The sequence below is a fragment of the Leguminivora glycinivorella genome, chromosome 10, assembly GCF_023078275.1.
Source record: "Leguminivora glycinivorella isolate SPB_JAAS2020 chromosome 10, LegGlyc_1.1, whole genome shotgun sequence".
NCBI lineage: Eukaryota > Metazoa > Arthropoda > Insecta > Lepidoptera > Tortricidae > Leguminivora > Leguminivora glycinivorella.
The window spans coordinates 4,864,879-4,888,816 of NC_062980.1; the positions used below are offsets into that span (position 1 = coordinate 4,864,879).

The 23,938-nt window shown below is 36.8% G+C and overlaps 2 protein-coding genes across 2 annotated transcripts in view; one reads left to right on the plus strand and one right to left on the minus strand.

Moving 5' to 3' along the window:
- LOC125230338 overlaps positions 1-23,938 on the minus strand; it is a 142,238-nt gene that overhangs the window by 19,660 nt on the left and 98,640 nt on the right. The window lies entirely within an intron of this gene.
- Positions 14,174-22,118, plus strand: LOC125230153. Its single transcript, XM_048135196.1, has 2 exons — positions 14,174-14,652; positions 20,999-22,118. The coding sequence occupies exons 1-2, from the start codon at positions 14,291-14,293 to the stop codon at positions 21,012-21,014; spliced, it is 378 nt and encodes a 125-aa protein (XP_047991153.1). The 5' UTR covers positions 14,174-14,290; the 3' UTR covers positions 21,015-22,118.

Genomic DNA, 23,938 nt, shown 5'->3' on the forward strand with positions numbered 1-23,938 from the left:
GAGAATAGTAATAAATAACTTACACATAGATAAATATAAAAAATAACAATTGATTGATTCTTAAATTACTTAAGTATAACAAGTTGCATGAGAACGAGCTGCATATAGGTACCTATTAATATATATATAATGAGCAAGGTAATATTGCGGTTTATCATTTATGTAGTATTTATTGTTAAAGTTAATCACGTGGTATGTTTAGCCAGAGCCTATTGAAGATTAACGAAATTGTATAAGTCTAGTTTGAGCAACAAAATATGTTAGTCTTTATAAGTGGTAACTGTTTGGCTTATGTTTAGTCTATTTTTGTTTATACATTTGTATAGTTTTTCGCTGTTTGTTTCTCAACAATAAATAAATTAATAAATTTATAGAAATAGAAATAAAATATTTTGTGTTTTAACCTAATATAAAATATTACATCATAATCACTCTCCTAGTGTTATCCCGGCAATTGCCACGGCTTATGAGAGCTTGGGGTTCGCTTTTGACTACGAATCCCAAGATTTGGCATAGACACTAGTTTTACGAGAGCACCTGCCATGTGATGTGAACTTCCGAACCAGAAGGGTAACTAAGTAGGCCTTGGGATTAGTCCGGGTTCCTCACGATGTTTTCCTTGGTGGAAAACTTAATCTATTACATCTTAGAAAAAATGTATTGTGTCCGTATATGCGCCTTGTAATATTCACGCAATGATTCCCACTAAAGTTCTAAAGAGCATACACAATTCTACAGGCGTTTAATGATTCAAGGAGTAACCGCAATATAACTACATATAACGTGGTGTTCCAATAGAGAAGGGTCTTTATGTCCTGATCCTGGAATTTCAGAGAAAAGCCATACTAGCTTTTGTCCGCGACTTTGCAAGCGTGTAATTCGAATGAATGCTCCAACCAAACTTCCACCCCCAATTTTAGGGAGGGGGGTGTTCAAAAGAGACCAAAAGTAGCCTATATCACTCTCCATCCCTTACACTATCTCCACTTAAAAAAGTTTTACCGTGAAAGACAGACATACAAACAGACACACACACTCCCATTTATAATCGAGTTAACCCTCCATCTTATATGGAATTTGACAGATGTCAGCCCACTAACTCCGAGTTAAGTGGTTGTTGCAAGTGGGCCTTATAGTCATAAAGTTTATTGATGTTCAAGAATTTTGCTCCTATTATATTCATGGGGACTGAAAACATACCGAAGATGAGTCACTCACTCATGAGATGACTCATACCACTGAATGAAATATAATTTTGTGAATGAATTATATCAGCGTCATAGATTAGGTGTACGTTGGAATTGGCCTTCTAATGTTACTCCTACAGAACTAAATTGTAACAGATCTGCATACCTAGCGTTCATTTATGACTGTTACGCTGGTTTTAGTGATCCGCGCGACCAATTTGTATGAAGTTGTCGTCCGCGCGGACCCGTCCGCGCCACTCTAAAACGCTCCCTGAAGTAAAAGGATACGGTAGCGAAAATTCTAAAATGGAATGGAGCCCCCCTTCCAACTTGGGAATTTTAGTTAAATATACAAGTGTTATTAACTAGATTTATCGAAAAAAAATTGTCAATTAAGAACAACTCAGTCAAAAGATATTTCAAAAAAATCTTTAAAATCGAGGTTCCGCTCTCGACTCTTTCATCCTTCAAAACTTAATTAATCGGAACGAAATTTGTTTAGCTTTTTTGGTTAATTGTTACCAATCTTGAGTATCACACCTTTTTTTGCGCCACAATGAAAAAGGCCGTTTTTGGAAATTTTTGATTGGCTCTAGTCTTTAAAAAGAAGAATATCAAAAAAATCAACACGGTCCGACACAGATAACTACGAATAAATTTATTACGAATAAATATTTTGATTGATTGATTGATTGATTGAGATAAAAATAATAACAATCTGTGTTGAAAAAATCATTGCTCTATCTTCAAAAACCAGGGAGGAAATAGTCGAGAGCGTTTGTATGGAGAATTGACCCCTACCGTATCGTCTTAATCGGGTGCGGATCGCTTCGCGCGGTCGGTCCGCGTGACACTAAAACCAGCCTAACGGCTCAGCCACGACATTGGTCTAAGCGCGACAGCGGTGAGCGGCGGCCATACATTGGAGCGAGACACAGCGATGGGACTTTTCATTCGCACGTATGGCTGCCGCTCACCGCTGTCCGCTTAGACCAATGTCGTGGCTGAGCCGTTAGTTACGCAATCTCGTCTCACAGAAGAGGGCTTCCCCGTATTGCCCTATAATTATTCTATGTATTTCTACGGAGATGTAACTGCATGTTTTGCATACTAATGTGATGCTATGCAATATTATTTATAGAATATCTTATACTATTAAACGAGCAATTCTTGTATATTTATTTATTTATTTATTTATTTATTTATTTATATATACCGACGATCTCGGAAACCGCTCTAACGATTTCGCTGAAATTTGTTTTGTGAGGGTTTTCGGGGGTGAAAAATCGATCTAGCGTAGCCTTAGATCCCGGAAAACGCGAATTTTCGAGTTTTCATGAGTTTTTCTTTCGCATTTGTAAACGTAAAATATGGTCCTTAATTTCGCCGCGCGCGCATCGATTCCGCTTAGCTCAGTCGTACGAGGTCGGTCTAATGTACGCAGATAGATCGTAGGTGTCAGGGTTTCGAATCCCGGCCAGAAATAAAGTTTTTGTTTTTTGTCTTTTTTTTGTTTTTGTATTTATAAGAGTTTTTTTTTATCTAAAGACGTGATATATTAAAATAGAACCGAGCGAAGCTCGGTCGCCCAGATATTGTATAATAAACGAAGAATTATTGTATATTTATTTATATATACCGACGATATAGAAAACACAATTTCGCTGAAATTTGTTACGTGGTTTTCAGGGGTGAAAAATCGATATAACTAAGTGCTGCACCAAATTATGATAATTATATGTGCAATCACCAAGTAGGTACCTACAAAAAGTGTAACAAAAAAAACCTTGATCTCTCTTTACCCCTACGAGGAACATGTGTGACATTTATTTACTTACTTTAATACTGCTTTAATAATATTTTGATGAGATCATAATTATTCAATATTGCGTTATTACATTTTACTGAATGAATATAAGCCGCAATGTTACTCAATGAAATGCCTAGACTGCTACGCATTAGCGCATTACCAGTGTGCGTAGCCAAATGCACAAACACTCACGACACGCTCACGATAATATCTCTTACGTAGCTATCTCTATCGCTCCTGCGTATTGGCGCGACAGAGCCAGTTTGCGTAGCCGAATGCACAAACGCTCACGATAATATCTTTTTCGTAGCTATCTATCTCTATCGCTCTTGCGTATTGGCGCGACAGAGCTAGACTGCATTTCTGTCGGCGTCTGGCGTCGCAGCCGAATGGCATTTCTGCGACGCGAAACGAAAACGAAACGCCGCGAAAGGTAGCCTGGCTTTGTCGTGCCAAAACGTAAGAGCGATAGAGATAGATATCTACGAGCGTTTCATTTAGTGAGCGTTTCGTGAGCGTCTGTGCCATTCGGCTACGTACCCAGACTACAATTCTGCGGCATTTCGGTGGCGTTTTGCGTCGCAGAAATGCCATTCGGCTACGGGGCCGGGTTCATCGAACTCGTCACACACCACCTTGACCTGAAGACATAATATTATATATACCTGTATATTTATAAGTGTGGCCAAATATTTGTGTAACACGTCATCGTGCTGTAATAAACCCACAAAGCTTACAAAAGATACAATGTATGCAAATATAGTGTCAATCATAGAACTCAAGATGGCGTTTCACTTTTGAGGAAAAAACTGTGGAAAAACGTGCAACTTAAATAAGCACGCCGCGCCGCTCTTGTTTAAACTTGTTTTGAGAGATCAGCTTACTTTATATTTCATCATTTTGACCTAACGTTGCCGCACAGTGTTTTTCCGCTCAAATTATGAGCAAAATAGTGATAAAAAAAACCGAATAATTCTAGGTTGATGCAAGCTCTTAACGATCATATGCTCACGGTTTTAGAGAAACACACAGTTGAGGACTCCACCCTTCGAGGTGATCCAGATGGAAATGTTGTTACGTTGGGCGATGGTGGAAAGAAGCGGCACGGATTAATCTCAACAATTGACAACGTTTCAAAATTTTCAATGTCCCTAAATCGGAAACCATTTCGAGATATAGGTACGCCTGTAGATCACAAAAATATATTTTATGATATTTTTTCCATATTTTTCATTAAGTTGAGTCTTGACGTTTGTAACTTACGCTCTTTCTGCTCGAAGTAATAATAAAAAAACCGGCCAAGAGCGTGTCGGGCCACGCTCAGTGTAGGGTTCCGTAGTTTTCCGTATTTTTCTCAAAAACTACTGAACCTATCAAGTTCAAAACAATTTTCCTAGAAAGTCTTTATAAAGTTCTACTTTTGCGATTTTTTTCATATTTTTTAAACATATGGTTCAAAAGTTAGAGAGGGGACGCACTTTTTTTCCTTTAGGAACGATTATTTCCGAAAATATTTATATTATCAAAAAACGATCTTAGTAAACCCTTATTCATTTTTAAATACCTATCCAACAATATATCACATGTTGGGGTTGAAATGAAAAAAAATATCAGCCCCCACTTTACATGTAGGGGGGGTACCCTAATAAAACATCTTTTTCCATTTTTTATTTTTGCACTTTGTTGGCGTGATTGATATACATATTGGTACCAAATTTCAGCTTTCTAGTGCTTACAGTTACTGAGATTATCCGCGGACGGACGGACGGACGGACGGACAGACAGACATGGCGAAACTATAAGGGTTCCTAGTTGACTACGGAACCCTAAAAAGGGATTTTAGCATTGAAATAGCAGATATGAAATTTTTTCAATTCCTGCCCGGTTATTATGCTTCCAATTTTATCACTTATCGTGGATAAAGCATCCGTCACGTTTTGGCAAGTACCTATGTCAGGGTGAGAGTGTCTTATGAACATTGATAAGTGATAAAATTACAAGCATGATAGCCCCGGTGGGAGCATTATACATTATGTCATGACCATAGGAGGTGGTTTGGCCTGTAGTTCGTTACACTATCATCAAGGTCTTTGCAACATACAAAATGTTGCACGACATAAGGATGCCTTCGAGTCATTTCACCCGGGTTTCCCAAAGTTACGCCATTACCAACCTCAATGTCATCGGCCGCACTGACGTAGCTGACCCTTTTGTTAAGGCTGGTTCTGTCAGTTAAAACCGCAAGAAACGTCTACTGATGTCACTAGAACTGGCGCAACATCGCTGATGCATCGGACAAAGGTTATTTGAATAGGGTATTTCTATAAGGTCGTTACGTATAACGTAATTTTAATATTTTCTCTCAATTTCAAATTTCGATACCTGGTATTGTCAAGATTATATGAGCAATTCCCGTTAAGTTTGTACATTTGGATCACGTCTCCGATTTGGATAAAAGTTGGTAGGCTGATAGAGTCCATGATGCTAAGCAAGATCCACTAGGTTTCCCAAAATGTCCTAGGTTGATTGTAGGACACTTTCCTTTTTTGTTACCGGAAAGGTATAGAAATCTGGTAACAAAAAAGGAACACAATTCAACAACAGATGCCCCATACAGAGCGTGCATAGAAGTAGAGTAAACAACAAATATTTTATCCCAGACTGCAAATAGACATAAGTACACAAAGTCTTAAGAACTCCGTGCAAACTAAAAGTGGCAGTTAGCATAGAAGTATACAAACATTACAAACTCCTAGGGATTCCCGCGCTCATCGCGTGTAATGCAAATGTGCAACTTAAGACATTATTAGTCGAATCGGTTTTATACAAATTCGTTAAATCACATAGCTGAATAATGTAGTACGTAGACTAAACGATTACACTGCTCAAAGGTTGCAGACCTGTATTATAAATTATATGGACGCCGTTCTGCTGGTCACCCAAAATATCGTTGGGCGGATAGAGTGGAGGTAGACCTCCGTGAGCTCGGCGTCGGCGAAAGCTGGCGCAATACCGCTCAAGACCGAGCATAACACCCCATCGTTTTTGCGTCGGGGGTCAAAAATGGCCTGGGGGCGATTTTTGAATCTCGCATACGGGATTTTGTCACTAAAATACCGGTTGAAAACGGTGACTTGCTTATTATTTTCAGTGACAATTTTCTGAATTCGAACGCGTGAGACTCAAAAATCGGCCCGCTGCTCTTGTGTTGGATGCCAAAACTCATTTTGGGTTATCGCGTCAGCCAAGTAAGTAAGTATTATAAATTATAAGATTTATTAGCGATTGGGAAGAAGAGTGATGCGGCTCTTCGTGAAGAGTACGGTACAAGTAGGTACGAACTACATATAGCGACATTGCTAGATTTCGTGGAGGCGCTGAGTTTGACCAGCTCAAACTGCGTCTTTTCGAAAAATAGTTCGATGTGCGAGAAATGCCCAACTAATCAACTGACGAGTGATAGACCAATATATTTAAAACAAATAATCACTTTCGAGTCTATGATATCTCTCTTTGAGCGGTTTGGAAATTTTATGCAAAATAAAAAAATATTTATTCAGAAAATAGGCCACGGGGGCACTTTTACATGTCAACATTACAAAGTATTCATTAAAATTAAACAAATTAAATCAATAGAAATATTAACAATTAAAAATATTAACACTTTCGAAACCGGGCTCTACGCGGCGCTACGACATTTTCGCTACATACGGGGAAACCCATGTAATCGGCTACGCTTCTACGAGCGGTGTGCCCGACAGTCGGGTTCTTGGTAGCGAAAGTGTTAATAAGCAAAGTAGCTACACACTGATATAGAGTTAGAGATGTATGAAGTCTCTAAATGTCATATAATTACTAACTATAATTAATACATAAAGAAAGCACAAACAGATACAAAGAAAAAAGAAATCTATAATAATTTCAGAGTTGTAAAATACTCTGAATGTTAGAAGTAAAGATATTATACTTAATCTAATAATCCATGGAGATGTATAGGGTATCCAAGAGTCAAATTTTATAAAATTAAAATATTTAAAAAGTAAAAAAAATATACTTAATCAAATATGCTCAAGCGAATGGTATAAAAGATTATGTGACCTGAAATTGCAGGGACTTTTTAAACCTGGTAGATACCTATAGGTACTAGGAACTACATTTAACTTAAAATAGCAGGGATGCCCCTTACAACCTTTTATATGTTTAGGGATGTCCCATAGGACCTAGAGGTTATATTTAGTATTGTATGAGTCATACAAGTCTGATACGATTATTTTGTGTGATTCACACGTATAATTGTAGTTATAGACACCGTTTAATTAGGCTTTGTTTAGACTCGTAAGCTCATAACCATATATGGCAACCAAACTAACACATTTTTTAAATACTACGTTGGTGGCAAACAAGCATACATCCCACCGTTTCCGTAACCTGTATAGGTAGTAACCAGCAACTCCAGAAATGTTACAATAGGTACCTTGCTGACCCTAATACATCCTACACCCTCGTTGAGCTCTGGCTGCCTTAGTCGCCGACAGAAATAAAATACCTATTAGTAGTCTAGTCTTTTTTAACCTCGGAGCTTTGAAATCTTCTTAAGTTTTAGTAAATTCAATAAAGGAATACACCCGTTTCTCATTATTTTGGATACCCAATCTAACTTAACCCGGCAACCTTCAAATCAAGAGTGAACAGGCATCTTCTGGGCGAGCTCACTCCATCGTAGGCCACGTCTTTGCCTTTGGCTAGTCTGTGGTCAAGAGTAAGCCCATTTATAATAAAAAAAAAAAAAAAAAAAAAAAAAAACTGAGTGACAAAATATAAAGTTTTTTTTTTCAACTTAGTCGACATCCCTAATGCCTAGGGACTCTTTGACTGTGTCGTTAGCCTGTGAGTAAGTGTTGCCTGTTACGTCATGCGCACACGCCGTTGAGTCAGCCAGGTCAGCCTAATGATCCTGCGGTCAACAGACTGATTCCTAGAGATCCCTATCATCTAACACAGATTGAAATACATAAGATATTTTAAGGTTGAGAGCCCGTTGAGGTGTCAAAATGGAAAAACAGAATCCTTACAGGATCATTCGTGAGTCTGTCTGTCCCTCTGTCACAGCCTATTTCTTTAAAGAATAATATAATTGTTTATGGACCGTGTTGTAATTGGTTAAGAATTTCACCACCTCCTTTCGTCCCGCGGGGGTCGTAGAAGTCGACTGTGGGATATAGGGTAAATTGTGGCGAGAGGCTGGCCACCTGTCACTGCAATGTCACAATTTCGATTTCTTTCAACCCCTTTTTAGGGTTCCGTAGTCAACTAGGAACCCTTATAGTTTCGCCATGTCTGTCTGTCCGTCCGTCCGTCCGTCCGTCCGTCCGTCCGTCCGTCCGTCCGCGGATAATCTCAATAACCGTAAGCACTAGAAAGCTGAAATTTGGTACCAATATGTATATCAATCACGCCAACAAAGTGCAAAAATAAAAAATTGAAAAAAATGGTACCGTACCGGTACCATCATCTACCCTTGACTACTCAGCGACAAAAGCTCCCAGTGTTTCAGTATAGAAACCATATATTGTATTTGCTGGAGAAATATCAGACTTTGATACTTATCGGAGAGACTGGGTGTGGGAAGTCGACACAAGTGCCGCAGGTATGCTTATTTATTTATTTCTTCTTTATTCTGATTTTTGTTTAGTTGGTTGTGGACATTGGAGAATAGAATCTATAAGTTGGTAAGATCAGTTTAAGAAGTTAATGTTAAGCCTGACCAGAAATATAATGACTATTGTCAGGAATAGAGTTGTGCCATTCCCGAGAATGTTCTCCCGTTTGTATGGGAAATGTTCTCTCAGGAGAATATTCTCCATAGTAAAGTGGGGGCTGATATTTTTTTTCATTCCAACCCCAACGTGTGATATACTGTTGGATAGGTATTTAAAAATGAATAAGGGTTTACTAAGATCGGTTTTTGATAATATTAATATTTTCGGAAATAATCGCTCGTAAAGGAAAAAAAAGTGCGTCCCCCCCCCTCTAACTTTTGAACCATATGTTTAAAAAATATGAAAAAAATCACAAAAGTAGAACATTATAAAGACTTTCTAGGAAAATTGTTTTGAACTTGATAGGTTCAGTAGTTTTTGAGAAAAATACGGAAAACTACGGAACCCTACACTGAGCGTGGCCCGACACGCTCTTGGCCGGTTTTTACAAAGAGTGGCACTGAAACTTGAGTAGTTCATGTGCTCTGCCTACTCATTTAGGGGATATATACAGGATAGATATAGGCGTGATTATATGTAGGGTCAATCCGTGGCAAGAGTAACATGAGTAACGATTTCATGGCATGTCGGCCTTGTCGTCACTTTCCATCAGGTGGGACTAAGGTCATTCACTGGCCAGTTTATAATTAAAAAAAAATGTTCAAATTTTAATCACCACGCAAGTTCAAGTGATAATCTATCTCTAAATAAGTGTTACTTTGCCGATACATGAATACATACATACAAACATACAATCACGCCTGTTTCCCAGAGGGGTAGGCAGAGATCACGGATTTCCATTTACTACGATCCTGACAAACCACTTTTGCTTCACACTCTTTCATAACGTTTCTCATACACGCTCGCCGGTTTCGATTACTTTTGACCTGGCCTTTTTGCAATATTTCCCCGATTTGAACAAGAAAAGTTCGCCTAGGTCTTCCACTTCCAACTGACCCTTCCACTCTTTTTTCATATACTTTCTTCGTTACTCTCCTCTCATCCATTCTCTACATTTCTACACTACACTTTCATTTGCAGCTTTAGTTCAAATAAACACTCAATGAAGTCGTGACACGTTACTTTTACGTGGATTCACCCTGTATGTAAGTATGTATGTATGTATTTAATAATATGTTACTTTGTATCGTAAATCGTAACCGTCACAGAAAATCTACTTAATTTTTGATTCTAGTAACTGTATGACGACACTGTTCACTATCTCCATACACACACTATTTTCCGTGACATTTATAAGTATAATAAAGTCATCATCCTCTTCGCGTTATCCCAGCATTTGCCACGGCTTAGGAACAACATATGCTAAAACGTCGAAATACAGAAAAGTAAAAGTACTCGTAAAAGCACAGACATCTTAGTATTTCGTTTAATCGCTAATATCTGGGCAACCGAGCTTCGCTCGGTTCTGTTTCGTATCCTTGACATGTGTCGCCATCTAGTTCAAAAATGAATAGTACCTACATCGAGCGAAAGAATTCTCAGCCGTAACAACACAACTACTCCACACGAGATGGCGCGCATTTCGCCACAAAAACTCAAATAGTGTATTTTCTATTCGTTTTAGCCTTGACCTGTGTCGCCATCTAGTGTTTGCAATAAATAGTACTTACATCGACCGAAAGAATTCTGTCTTAACAGTACAACTACTGCACACGAGATGGCGCGCGAAGGAAAACGCATGAAAACTCGAAAATTCGCGTTTTCCGGGACCTAAGGCTAAGTTAGACCGATTTTTCACCCCCAAAAACCCCCACATAACAAATTTCTGCGAAATCGTTAGAGCGGTTTCCGAGATCGTCAGTGTAAATAAATATATATATAAATAAATAAATAAATAAATATACAAGAATTGCTCGTTTAAAAGTATAAGATTTCAAAATCTCATGCAATATAAGGCTTACGGAATATTTTACATTTTAAAATGAAATTTACTGTACACGTAATAAAATTACAAATGTTTTGAGTAAACTTAAATGGCGCTTTCCATGACGTGAAATGGTGAGGCATTCGAGAGATAAGGTTTTTTTTTAATTTTAAGTCAGGGCCTAGGTTTTCCCCACAGCAATGCTGCTGTATTTAGATCAATTTAACTACATAATTAGCAACCTAACTATAAAGTAAATTTTTATGAGTAGCCCTTTCTTTTCTATATGGAAAGAGAAGTAAAAAAGCAAAAGTGGGCGAAAAGGTTGAAACCGAACTTGTGAAAGTTTTTGTATTTACTAAATTCAAAGCTCTTACTTGTAAATATTACATAGGTATTTAAGTTATATAATATAATGTATCTCATTAGTCCACCTACTAAACCTGTTATGAGTTACCTGTAAAACTGGATGATTGATAATATATGCCAAGGACGATTATAAAGGACCAGCAGAGTCCATACTAAATACCGTACCCCGTTGGCAGCCGTAAATCTATGTCGCTAGATGTCACTAAGAGTGTCATTTGAATACAAATGTTGTTTTTTTTTTAAAATACGCACGCGGTAGTTCAACGGCATTACAAGTGATGCAGTGAAAAGTATATAGATGACGCTAGGGGCCCGTGTCATGTTTCAGTCCCTGTTTACAACGCAAGCCATCGTTCTTATTTTGAATTATGACAATCATGCAAAAGAGTACCATACTGTCAAATTTTCTATCTCTTTCATTTTGAGCGTGACGTCAATGATTAGTAATATTACTTTCAATATATTTAAAATTTAGATTTTAATGAGGCCATTTCGAACGGTGTTTATGATAGATATCATGTTGACAATCAATCTCCTGACCGTCTCGCTCACACCAATATATATTCCCCTATATGTGAACGAGTGCGACCGAAACAGTTGAGTATTATTGAAGATTTTTGAATGTCTAAAATCTTATTGATAGTTGTCGAAAACCCGCTTTTTCCATAAAGTGTTGGCGCGACGTCAAGTGGGTGATAGGCGTACGAGCAAGTACGCGTTGGATGGTCGACTACTATGCGCGGCGGTTTTTACGCGTACTTACGGTGACACACAATCGAAAAAGGTCGTCGAGCTTTAAGTACGCATACTTGCTCGTATCGTACGTCTATCACCCACTTCAGACTGCGTTTCGATCGGCGTTTAGCGTCAATAATTATCAGCTTGGCTTCATGGCTTTACGAACCTTAGCTCGGACCATCGAATATGAAACTTATAAACTTGTTTATACACAAGGGTATAAAGAAGTTTATAACCAGGTGCTCCATGACACCATTGCACCAATCTGTCGCCAGCACCACTACACTTCAACGGCCAAGTCACACAACATCCATACTAATATCATAAATGGGAAAATGTGTGTGTCTGTTTGTTTGTCCATCTTTCACGGCAAAACGGAGCGACGTATTGACGTAATTTTTTAAGTGGAGATAGTTGAAGGGATGGAAAGTGACATAGGCTACTTTTTGTCTCTTTTTATATCCCCCACTTCCTTAGAATGGAGGATGGAAGTTTGTGGAAAGATTTTCGAATTTAACGCGAGCGAAGCCGCAGCAAAGGCTAGTTAACTATAATAACAAAGAAATCGCAGTAAGGAACTTTATGTAGATTTCATTACTTTTTAGAGATAAACAAGCAGTTCCATCGAGACGGCTATTTTTTACAGAATGTTTTTGGTGGGATATACATAGGCATATATAACACTAACAAGGTATCTATTGTGTTAGTCCGTTTTCACATTATCCGATCCGATATCGGATGTCGGAAGGATTTAAATGGAAAAAATCCAAGATAGCGCCTGTAATGTATGGGGTATTAGTCCTACATCCGATATCGGATCGGATAATGTGAAAACGCATTTAGTCTCATTAATTATTACTTATGTCAGAGTTTCACTAATTATTTCTTTTTATTCATTTATTATCTCAGTTTAGGTTTATACGAGTATAATACTTATAAAAATATATTACCAAAACAATACAAACTATCATTAATTTATTATAAAAACGTAATTCAAAGTGCCACACCTAGTCGGCCAGAGCATGGCCTACGCTGCCGATGGTTAGGGTGCTCGGAGTGACATACAAGAAACGCTGAACTATCCACGTTGTGTCCAAGACGAAGCCTGACCGACGAAGCTAGCAAGTCTCTCTACATGTTAGCTGAAATACTGTCAAACCGTTCACTGTGATTACTCAGATTATTATAAGCAAAATGATCTTCGAATGAACTTTCTGGACAATTGAGATGCATGGGCGCAGTCGAAACCAGCTCGCCCCTTCAGCCGTGTCCCGTTGAAAATCGGAAAGATTCTTTTCCTTAGCACATTTAATGTTTACAAATTGGATTCGCCTTCTGTCACCTAAACTGGTAAATTTATGTATGTTCATACAATTATTAATTTATACAGTTATTAATTCTGTATCTCTACTCGCATTGCTGCTGCGATTCTAAAATATTTAATATCCATATTATGAATATTCAATAATTTCAGTAAATCATACAATGACATTTGTGATGTGACATGGATGTTACATCTGTTGGCACAATGATTGCGTTTTGTTGAACGTATTTGAGCTCAACATATAGGTTTATTATCACTAAGTATATTATATTAATGAACAACGAAACGGATGTGACATTTTCCTAGTCCACCAACGTCATCTAGTCATTTTATTTGGCAATAATTACACAACATGCGAACAAACTTAGCCAGCGAAGCGATCATAACTACGTCGAGGCCGACCAAAAAATATAATTTGTAAAAATTGTGTTTTGAGCCAATATTTTGATATTAAAATAAAGTTTTTTGATAGTTATTCATAGTATAATATAAAAACAAGTAAAAATATGGGTGAAAATATGTTTTTTTCCACTCCCGGGTTACGAAACAACGCCATCTAGTTTTAAAGCAAAAACTAAGTTTTTTTCAGGGGTACGCTTTTTTGTATGGGTTATATCAGTCTAGTATTAAATGGTCCTTGATATATGCTATGTATCTCTGATTCTCTTATTTTATTTATTTAGTAAGAGATACTTGTTCTTTGAATTACCTAATTAAATGTTGATTTCTAAAGTGATCTTTGTTAATTTTATAGTTAATAGTAATAGTAATTAAGCAATATCAATTATAAACTCATAAAATATACCACTCATATCATTATGCTCGATCACTAAAATATAAATTTAGCTTGCTCACCATTTCGTTCGACCTTTTTACCTTTATTTCAAAATCATTATGCAATTTGTTCATCTATGTTATCCATTAACGCCATTATCATCTTAAAATGCAAACGATCCAACGATACAAATAATTTCCCAAAGGGCTCGGGAAATCCGTTTCTCACTGAATTCGTCACATCACAAGGAAGGCCGGCGCCCGCGCACGCGTCTCTTTTGCATAAAAGTAGTAGGAAGGCTCTGCGTTGACACATTCTCGTCTCAGCACGCGACCAGCGCAGACGTTCTCTAAAGTTGACCTTGCAAAACTTGGTCCAAATCCGATTTTGAATTTGGAACTTCTTTTATTTAAAACTCGAATATAATTGGTACAAGTACAACCATGTGGCCTTCAAGTGTTTTTCTGTGCCTATGCGCGGCTGCACTCATTGTAGCCAAACCAATATTAGATAAATCGATCGTGAGTGAAACTGGTGTATCTCCTCACCCTAAATTTGAAATTCAAATGTCCGAAGAAAAAGAAACTCTTCAGCCTATAGAGTTGATCGCGAGTGAAACTGGTGCATCTCCCGATAGGGATAAATTTGAATTACGAATACCCGAAGATGAAAAAGGAATGCTTTCTATGGAGTTGATGGCAGTGCCTAGTGGGTTGAGGGTGAAACGCAGCGTGATGCCGCGAATGTGTCCGAAAGGGAAGATCAGAATTGGTGGCATTTGCATGCAACGGGAGACCTGTGAAGAGTAAGTTTCTTTTAAACTTTTTACCATTTTGAATAAGTCATAGTATTTTATTGTTTACATATTTATATCGTTTACTTGCTCACGAGGTGGCCCGAAGGTGGCAAACAAACACTTGCTTACTTTATAGTGCGTAGTACTCATAGAATTGACTATTTTAATTTTATTCAACCTTATAATATTATTATTGTCACATTAACTACTCTTTAATTTTCTTTTTATAACAATAGGTATATTTTATATTATCATTTCCACTGAATAAAAATATGAGTGGGTATTTTATAAATTTTATTCAAATTTGTAGTCTCCATTAAAAAATGTAGAAGTTGATATACTTAGTTATTTATAAGGTCAATCAGTTGGAACTACAAAATTAAATTAATACTACTATAAAATTAACTTACACATGTAATTCAAGAATTTCATGATGCAGAGTCCATTCTCAAATATTATGAATGTACGTAACTTCATTCATGTCATATTTTATAATTATATAATTAAACAGAATTACAAACGGTTTCCATATTTAGTTAGGTACTATAACTGAACATTAAATAACTGTGGTTAGTAAATTAATTGCTTAATTTGATGTATAGATGCCTTAAGGAAAACCATTATTCTGTTTAAACATAGGTAATATTTCTCTAAACTTGTATGTATATTTTTCCTTTTAATCAATTTAATCGAGTTAACTCAAAAGCCGTTAACTTAAAAGCCGTTAAAAGATACTTTAAAAGTTATACAGGGTGGGGCCTGTAACAAAAGCAAAAAATTAAACTGTAGGCTGTATCCTTAAACTTTTAAAAATTATGAAGTCTTTAATTTTCTTATTTTTCATACAAAATAAATATTAGCTTCAATGGACGCCATTATTGTTGTCATTGACGTTGTCAGTCACACTTTAGACTTAACAGAATTCGCAATACATTACCTCTTAGGAAAAACTTTCAAGGGTGATAAATAACAAAATACAAGTCTGTTACGTATATTACTGTTTAAAGTGTGTAAACTTGTAATAATACGTAATAATCTGTGCATAAATTCCTGTGTGATTGCTATCATTTAAAATTTCCTGAAATTTATTTTATTTGATAAAACAATTCAATCAATTTTATTTAAAACATTCGAATGAAAAGGTGGCAACATTCTTACCTTGCACAACATGAAGTCATCAACCTTAGTGCGCTGTTTCCGTCAGTCAGCTGGTTGGGATAGGTCGGGACGGACGGGACACACCCGTATGATAGTGTTGCCAGGTGTTCAAAAAAGCCACATTTTCCCTGACTTTTGACCCTATACTGTATAACTTTAGATTTATTCGATTGCACTGGTTTTATTTCATTTTAATACTTATATACAGTCTTTCAATCCGGAGGTCGCGGGTTCGAACCCCGGCTCGTAGGTACCAATGAGTTCTTCGGAACTTATGTGCGAAATGTCATTTGATATTTGCCAGTCGCTTTTCGGTGAAGGAAAACATCGTGAGGAAACCGGACTAATTCCAATAAGCCTTGTTACCCCTTGGGTTGAAAGGTCAGATAGCAGTCGCTTTCGTAAAACTAGTGCCTACGCCAAATCTTGGGATTCGTTGTCACAGCGGACCCCAGGCTTCCATGAGCCGCGGCCAAATGCCGGGATAACGCAAGGCGGATGATGACTTATATACAGTCTGACCAAAAAGAGTAGAAATTGATAAGTGGCAACATCGTAGCGTCGTCCCGTTTTCTCACACACATTTATTTGAAAGGGATGACACTAGAATGTTGCCACTTTTTAATTTGTACTTTTTTTTGGTAAGACTGTAATCTAGCAAAATTAATATGGCCTTTGAAGTAACGCTGTGACTTATCACACTTGCAAAGTAGACGTTGTTTCGAGTCAAAATACAATCGGCGATCGAAACATATGAAAACGAAAATATTTACCAAAAACGTACATACATACATATAATCACGCCTGTATCCCATAAAAGGGTAGGCAGAGCACATGAACTACTAAGTTTCAGTGCCATACTTGGCAAAAAGGGGTTGAAAGAAATCCAAATTGTGACATTGCAGTGACAGGTTGCCAGCCTCTCGCCTACGCCCATTAACCCATATCCCACAGTCGACTTCTACGACACCCACGGGGAGAAAGGAGGTGGTGAAATTCTTAAACCGTCACCACACGGGGCAAAAACGTTTTGATGATGAACATATTTACATAATTATAAGAAACCACAAATTGTAAAGCGTCGCGGTAGACCTCGCCAGAGATGGGGTGACCAACTTGACGAAGACTGGTGGGAGACTTCAGGGGATAGGGATGCGTGGAAGAATTTGAGTAAGGCCGTTGCCCAACAGTGGGACAATATGGGCTCTTAATAAATAAATATAATATAAAGTATAAGAAACTAAGACTAAACAGGACAGCGAATAAGTTTGGCCATTCAAAAAGACAACGCTGCCAGCCTACTGGGCACCATCACCTCCGAGGATGATCTGGGGAGCATTTGTAAATATATATTAATTTGTGTAGACTAAACTTTAAAGCTAGCTAATGTCTAAAATAGGCCCTTGAGGCATTGACGATAAATATTTAGTCTTTTTATGTGCTTAATCGTTATAAATATAATATTTCTCAAGGAAAAACATACAACGTAGACATTAGATGAAGTTGATTTTTCCTCATGTGTTAGTAATTGAAATCGACACGCTCGCGTCGCGTGGCCGCAGCAAAATGTTGTACTTATGCTATAACAACAACATTTAGAAGCTATTCAGTGTTAAAGTTAATAGGTAGGTACCTAAGGCACTGGTTCCACCGCGAGCTAATAGTAAACTATGCGAGCTAGTAAGCTAAATATAAGCACTCCCGTTCAAATAAAAGAGACACGGCGATATTAATAGCTCACCGCTGGGCGAGTAGCTATACACATCGCCGTGTCTCTTTTGTTTACACGGGAGTGCTTATCTTTTGTTCGTTTTTATAGCCTCACAGTTTACTAGCTCGGGGTGGGACCAGTGCCTAAGATATACACGGTTTCATGGCTAAGGCGCTGGTCGCACCAAAAGCTATCGGCAATATGTAATTAAAACAGCGAACTAGCGATTTAAAGTTCATCGCTCGGCTACGAACTCGCCCGCGCTATTATCGCGTCTCTTTTATTTACACAGGAAGCGCTTATCTTATGTTCGTTTCTATCGCCGATAGCTCATCGTTTTCTCGCTTTTGGTGGGACTAGTGCCGCGAGCTAGTAAATATAGGCTATATATAGGCTATAAAAACGAGCAAAAGATGAGCACCCCCGTGCAAATAAAAGAGACACGCCGATTTTGATAGCTCACCGCTGGGCCAGTAACTATGAACATCGCCGTGTCTCTTTTATTTACACGGGAGTGATTATCTTGTGTTCGTTTTTATAGCCGATAGCTCATAGCTTACTGGCTCGCGGTAGGACCAGTGTCTAAAGGGTTCTAATTTTTGGTGAAATTCGGCTTAGCAAACAGGGTCACCACCGACTAGGACAGACCGGTTATAAATTACTACGGGAGGACACATGTCATGTGCGTGACTTAGAGTTGGCTTGAATGCTTCGTCTAGTTCGTTTTATTTAAAGGAATAAACGTGCCGTACATAAACAAATATGTTTATTTCTTTATCGTCCATCTTTTTCCTTCCTTATTTCATGAACTATTGATCCCAGATAAAAAGTGTAATAACCTTTTTTGTAGAGAATTTTATGAAGATTACTTGCATCTCAGAACATTTTTTTTTTATGTGCCACAGTTTAAGAGCTATTCGCAAAAAACTAAAAAAAGGGACTTTAACGGCCCCTTCAACCCGTTAGCTTCACCCTCACCCCCCAGTACTTTAAGTATGTGGATTGAAACATCATTCCCTACAACTATGCCAAAATTCGCTTCTACACGAGTTATTTCCCCTGATAGGCAGTTAAAAGTGTTCGTTAGGCCATAAATTAAATATAACAAGATCATACCATCCCATACATTAAAATGCGACCGCCTACGAACGCGCTTACACTCCACCACACATAGATGGCGCCACAAAGAAAATGTCTTGTAGCTTTCGATTATACTTGTAGATGGCGTTAAGTGTCACTTTTGACATATATTTACGGCTCGGAATTGACACTTAATGCCAATCTACAAATAATCGGTGGCAACAAGGCATTTTTTTGTGGCGCCATCTATGTGTGGTGGAGTGTAAGCGCGTTCGTAGCAGTCGAGGTGGTCTGTGGGAGAGCCACATATAAATAACAATAAGATGACGGCGCCGCACTTCTAGACGTTAATCATTGTTGATTGGTGTAATTAGTGATCGTAAATAATGTATTTACAATGTTACGCTTTTCCTTATAGACTGCAAATAGCAATATTTGATAGGTAGCAATTTTTAATACAGCAGGTATGGCAATTACACAAGTACAGTCAGCATCAATAGTAGCGGATGAATTAACAAAACTTTTCTAAATACAAGTAGTAATCGTATCAAAAGCATGAAACATTTTAAAATTCTAATCGCCTTCCTGTGCTCAAATAGTTTAATGTAAATTTACAGTAGGTATCATAAATAAATATAATCTTGACGAAAGCAATCTAGATTTGATTTAAACGGGCCTATGAGCCGCTGCTATCGTTTTTTTTTTGACATTGAGTGAGATGACGTTAATTATATTATATTATATCAAACTAAACAAATATATTCATCGAGATAAAATGCAATGCAGTACATACGTATTGCATGCCTACATATAAAATAAAATAAAAGTACCTAACTGTATTTTGGACATTTTTCCAATGTGGGTAGTTTCAAGGCTTTTATACGCAGCATAATATATCCTGCATAACACTGTTCACAGATCATTCAAAGAAACCGGTATGACTACTGCATGGCAACTGATTTTTAAAGATTTTCTTTCGCAAACGTGAAGAGATTAAAATCAAATATTGCAAGCATGTGACACTTCCGAAACTTAATTGTATTTTATACAATCGTGATATAATACAAAGCTTTTCAGTCGAGTACCATGTTTAGGCCACGAAGCTTGCTGAGTGGCCTAATAGTACGGTACGAGAGTGAAAAGCTTAATTATATCACTATTGTATACAATACTTTTTCTACGAGTCATCATCTTCATCAAGAATGGACGGAAATATCATCATTCATGCAAGTTAAAATTAATGTTAATAGAGTCGTTCACCGTTGTATCAACATCGAATTACCTAGCAACCAGATGTTTGTAATAACCGTCTCTGATTGGCCGATAACGCGACAGATAAAAAAAATGTGTTTCAGATGCAGGAAAATTTGCCAGGTATCGCAAATTAGTATAGAAATTGTATGAAGTTCTATTTTTGAAATTATTACAGTTAACTAAAGTCAACTATAATGAGCTTATTATAATTGAGTCGAAACTGCCATAGAGTATCCAACACTGAAAAGTTAGCACTTATAGTTTAGTCTGTGGTGTCCTAATTGACAGATTACAGTCGACAAGTAGAAAAAAATATTTATAAGTTATGAATGAATGAATGAAAGAATGTTGATTGGAATTTTATCTTTCTATACTGTAAGCGTGTGTCACCGAACCGATCAAAATCATGAATCAGGTCATCGGTGACAAATATTTCAAAGAAACATTACCTCAGTAATTTTGCTAATAGTTATTACATACATGAGACATTTATGCCATTGACTTCTGCAACTTAAACCGCTATTAATATTTCTATTTCTGGTATCTCTTCATGCTTAATCAGTTTGATCACGGATTAAAATGGTATAAAATTATGAGATGTACATACATACCACGGAAGTCTTGGGTGTCTGAAGATTTTATCCCGCAATAATATTAAAGTTTCCTTAATAATAGCACAAGCGCCAATTGACACAAAGTTCCTTTTACTCAACGTCACACAGTTCAGATTAATCATCATCAAGGACGACCGGTCTGGCTCAGTCGGTAGTGACCCTGCCTGCTAAGCCGCGGTCCTGGGTTCGAATCCCGGTAAGGGCATTTATTTGTGTGATGAGCACAGATAAATATCTGTGTTCCTGAGTCATGGATGTATTCTATGTATATAAGTATGTATTTATCTATTTAAGTATGTATATCATCGCTTAGCACCCATAGTACAAGCTTTGCTTAGTTTGGGGCTAAGTTGATTTGTGTAAGGTGTCCCCCCAAAAAAAAAATTAGGTACTAAGACGATCAGAAATTTTGGAGCGTCTTAAATATTTTACAGAGGCGATCTCCTTTAAATAAACGATACATGTCAGCATTTACTTCTATTCTGTACCTATTTAGTTAAAATAATCATATATTGAACTTATTTTTTGTTTGTTTCAGAACGGGAGAGTGTTAACAATGAAACAAAAGTGACTCATCATACCAGTATTTTACTGCCTACTGCTGCTGAGCTTAGACCTTTCGAGTACGCTACTCATCCCGGTCCTAAGCCAGCCTCATCCTGAAGACCTGCAAATCCTGCAATCATCTGAATGTCGTCCACCCAACGAGCCAGGCCCCCTACACCCAACGAGCCAGGCCGCCTGCACCCAACGAGCCAGGCCGCCTGCACCCAACGAGCCAGGCCGCCTGCACCCAACGAGTCAGGCCGCCTGCCAGGGCGACTGGCCTTTTTTACCATTCCGTCCGTTCCGTCTTGGTGCGGCGTCGGATCTCGACATTCATATGACGTCACTTTTCACAATGATAGATCAGTTACATCTTAGTAGCACCACGATAGTACTGTTTATTATACAGTGGTAGCACCCTAGAAACATTGTGCAAATACGGCCTTATACATATAAGTAGGTAATTTTATTAGCTTGGATTGAAAACACTTAACATTAGATATAAATAAATAGCTCTCTACAATTTACTTATTGACCTAGTCAAGCAGCCAGTGATGTATTTAATACCAAAACTAAGTATAAAGTGTATGCTGATTGTGTGAATGCTTAGTACAAAAACTATGTATGTTTTGTGTATGTATATAAATGTTACATAGGCTAGTAAATATAGCTCATAAGTGATCTCGTGTGCCATATTTATTATGATTGTTGGTTTGCTAGATTATGCATCAATCAATAGATTATGCATTAGTCCATTTGTGTAATAATGTACTATTAGTCTCGAGTAGTAATATTTATGTCCATTCCTTATTTATTTATAAGACATAATAGGTCTACAGTTTAACTAAGGGAGTTGATAATAAGTTATTATAATTATTAGTGAATGGTTGAAAACTTGAATAGATAAATTATCTCGTTAAGTAAATGGAAAGGTAATATGTATGTAATTGTAGACCTATTGCTATTTAATTAGTATTAAGAGAAATGGTATTTCTTAGTGTTTCGCCGTGTCTCTCAATTTTCCCACTGATTAATGCCTTGAGACAGCTGAATAAATGCTCGTAGGTAATAATTATTTTTTATTTAATACAATTTGTACAGGGCATTCTTGCGTAGGAAGTAAATACCTCTGTATTAATGTGACGGGGTGGCCTAGGGGTTCATGGCGTTAACCCGGATTGCTAAAGACGGTTCGAATCCGGCCTTCGCCACTGGTGGTGTCCGTCATTTTTTTCTTTAATATATGGCATATTATTTCTATTTTTACCTATGTATTAAATTTGTAAATATTCATTTATAGATGCGTTAGGAACGCAAGCATTTTGTCTTTTCAACTATAGTCATTATTAGCCCTTTCGTTACGATTAGCTTAAGTATTTATTCTCCTTTTACTGTGTTATTATTTATTATAATTAGTTTTTATAACGGCAGCACACGTTGTATAAAATTTGTATAATGTTTAGTATTATCAACTTAATTTTCTTGTTACCTGTGAGATTAATTCACCTATAAAATTAGTCTAATTAATTTAGTATTAATAGCCTATAGAATTACTTAAATAAAAATATAGTTAATGGGTACTTTAAACATCGGTTAACTTTATTTTTATACCGATATGCTTTTAAACATTTGTGATATTCTTGGGTGATTACTTAATCGCTGGCATTGACATAGTATGAACGTAATTTAGAAATTATTTGTTCTCTGTAAATTATGACAAATAGTATGTTAAACAAATGTTTCCTATTCTATTCAAAAACGTTACGTTTGCGAACAATATTAACAGTTTACAATTCCTAATTTATAAAGGTATAAATGTTGAATTGTTGTTGTACTAGTACACAATACATAACAATGTAATATAAGTTATTACTTATAGATAGTTGTGTTCTGTAGCCATAATATACAGTGGCTATTTAATATTATGTCTGTTTAGTTACGTCCAGATGAAATGTAAAACAACTTTATTTTGTTGTAAAAAATACACATTTTGTTAACGGTGAAATTGTTTTTCTGCATTTATTTCGTCCACCCAAAAATAATATATGGAAACGATTTTTTTTATTTACAAGAGATATTACCAGTTAGCTTCTGTTAATCAGTGTAATGTCCTATCGAATTTAACAAAAAAAAAACTGTGAATTTATTATACTTTGCATAGGTGGAGTTATCAAAATCGTCGTCAACTTAGCCAGACCTTGCTCTATTCTAATAATTATTTAACTTTCTACAAGCGATTTCGAAAATACTCGTTTTCTTTGAAAGTTTTAACTTTCGAAGGAAGAACTTTCAAGTTCATTGTGGCTATCAATTCTCTTATTAGCCGGGTCCACACAGAGCGAGGCAATGTGCTTGCGCGGCAAACGTCCAATATAGTCGTCCCTGCCTCGGCCGAGGCATGTTTACGGCTTTAGGCAACTAGACTATAGATAGATAGATAGATAGAAAGCCACTTTATTTCCTTAACAACTACTTTCACTATGATACAAGTAACATTTATTTCATATTTTTTACTTCAGTTTTAAAGGTAACTATTGTTTTATACATAATAATAATATATTTGTTTGTTAGTTTAAACTTAATTTTTATGTTTATATATATATATATATGTTGTTGTTAGGAACCCCATTTTATTGGGTAAAGGCCTCCTCCAATTTGTTCCATTCGTCCCTGTCTTTTGCCTTGTTCATCCATGTTGGATGAACATGGATGAACTAGACTATATTAAAATAAAATATTTTATACCATGCACGAAATGAAGCACCAGATAGTTATAAGAAAAACAGAGACAGAAGTTATTTTTAACTCCAATTTATATTTTATAAATCAAATAGAAATATATAAAGTAAATCAGTTGACCGTGACGTCACTCAATTCGATTTCATATTAATTCCATATTAGCAAGTCGTTCAAAATCGTTTTGACAGTTTTT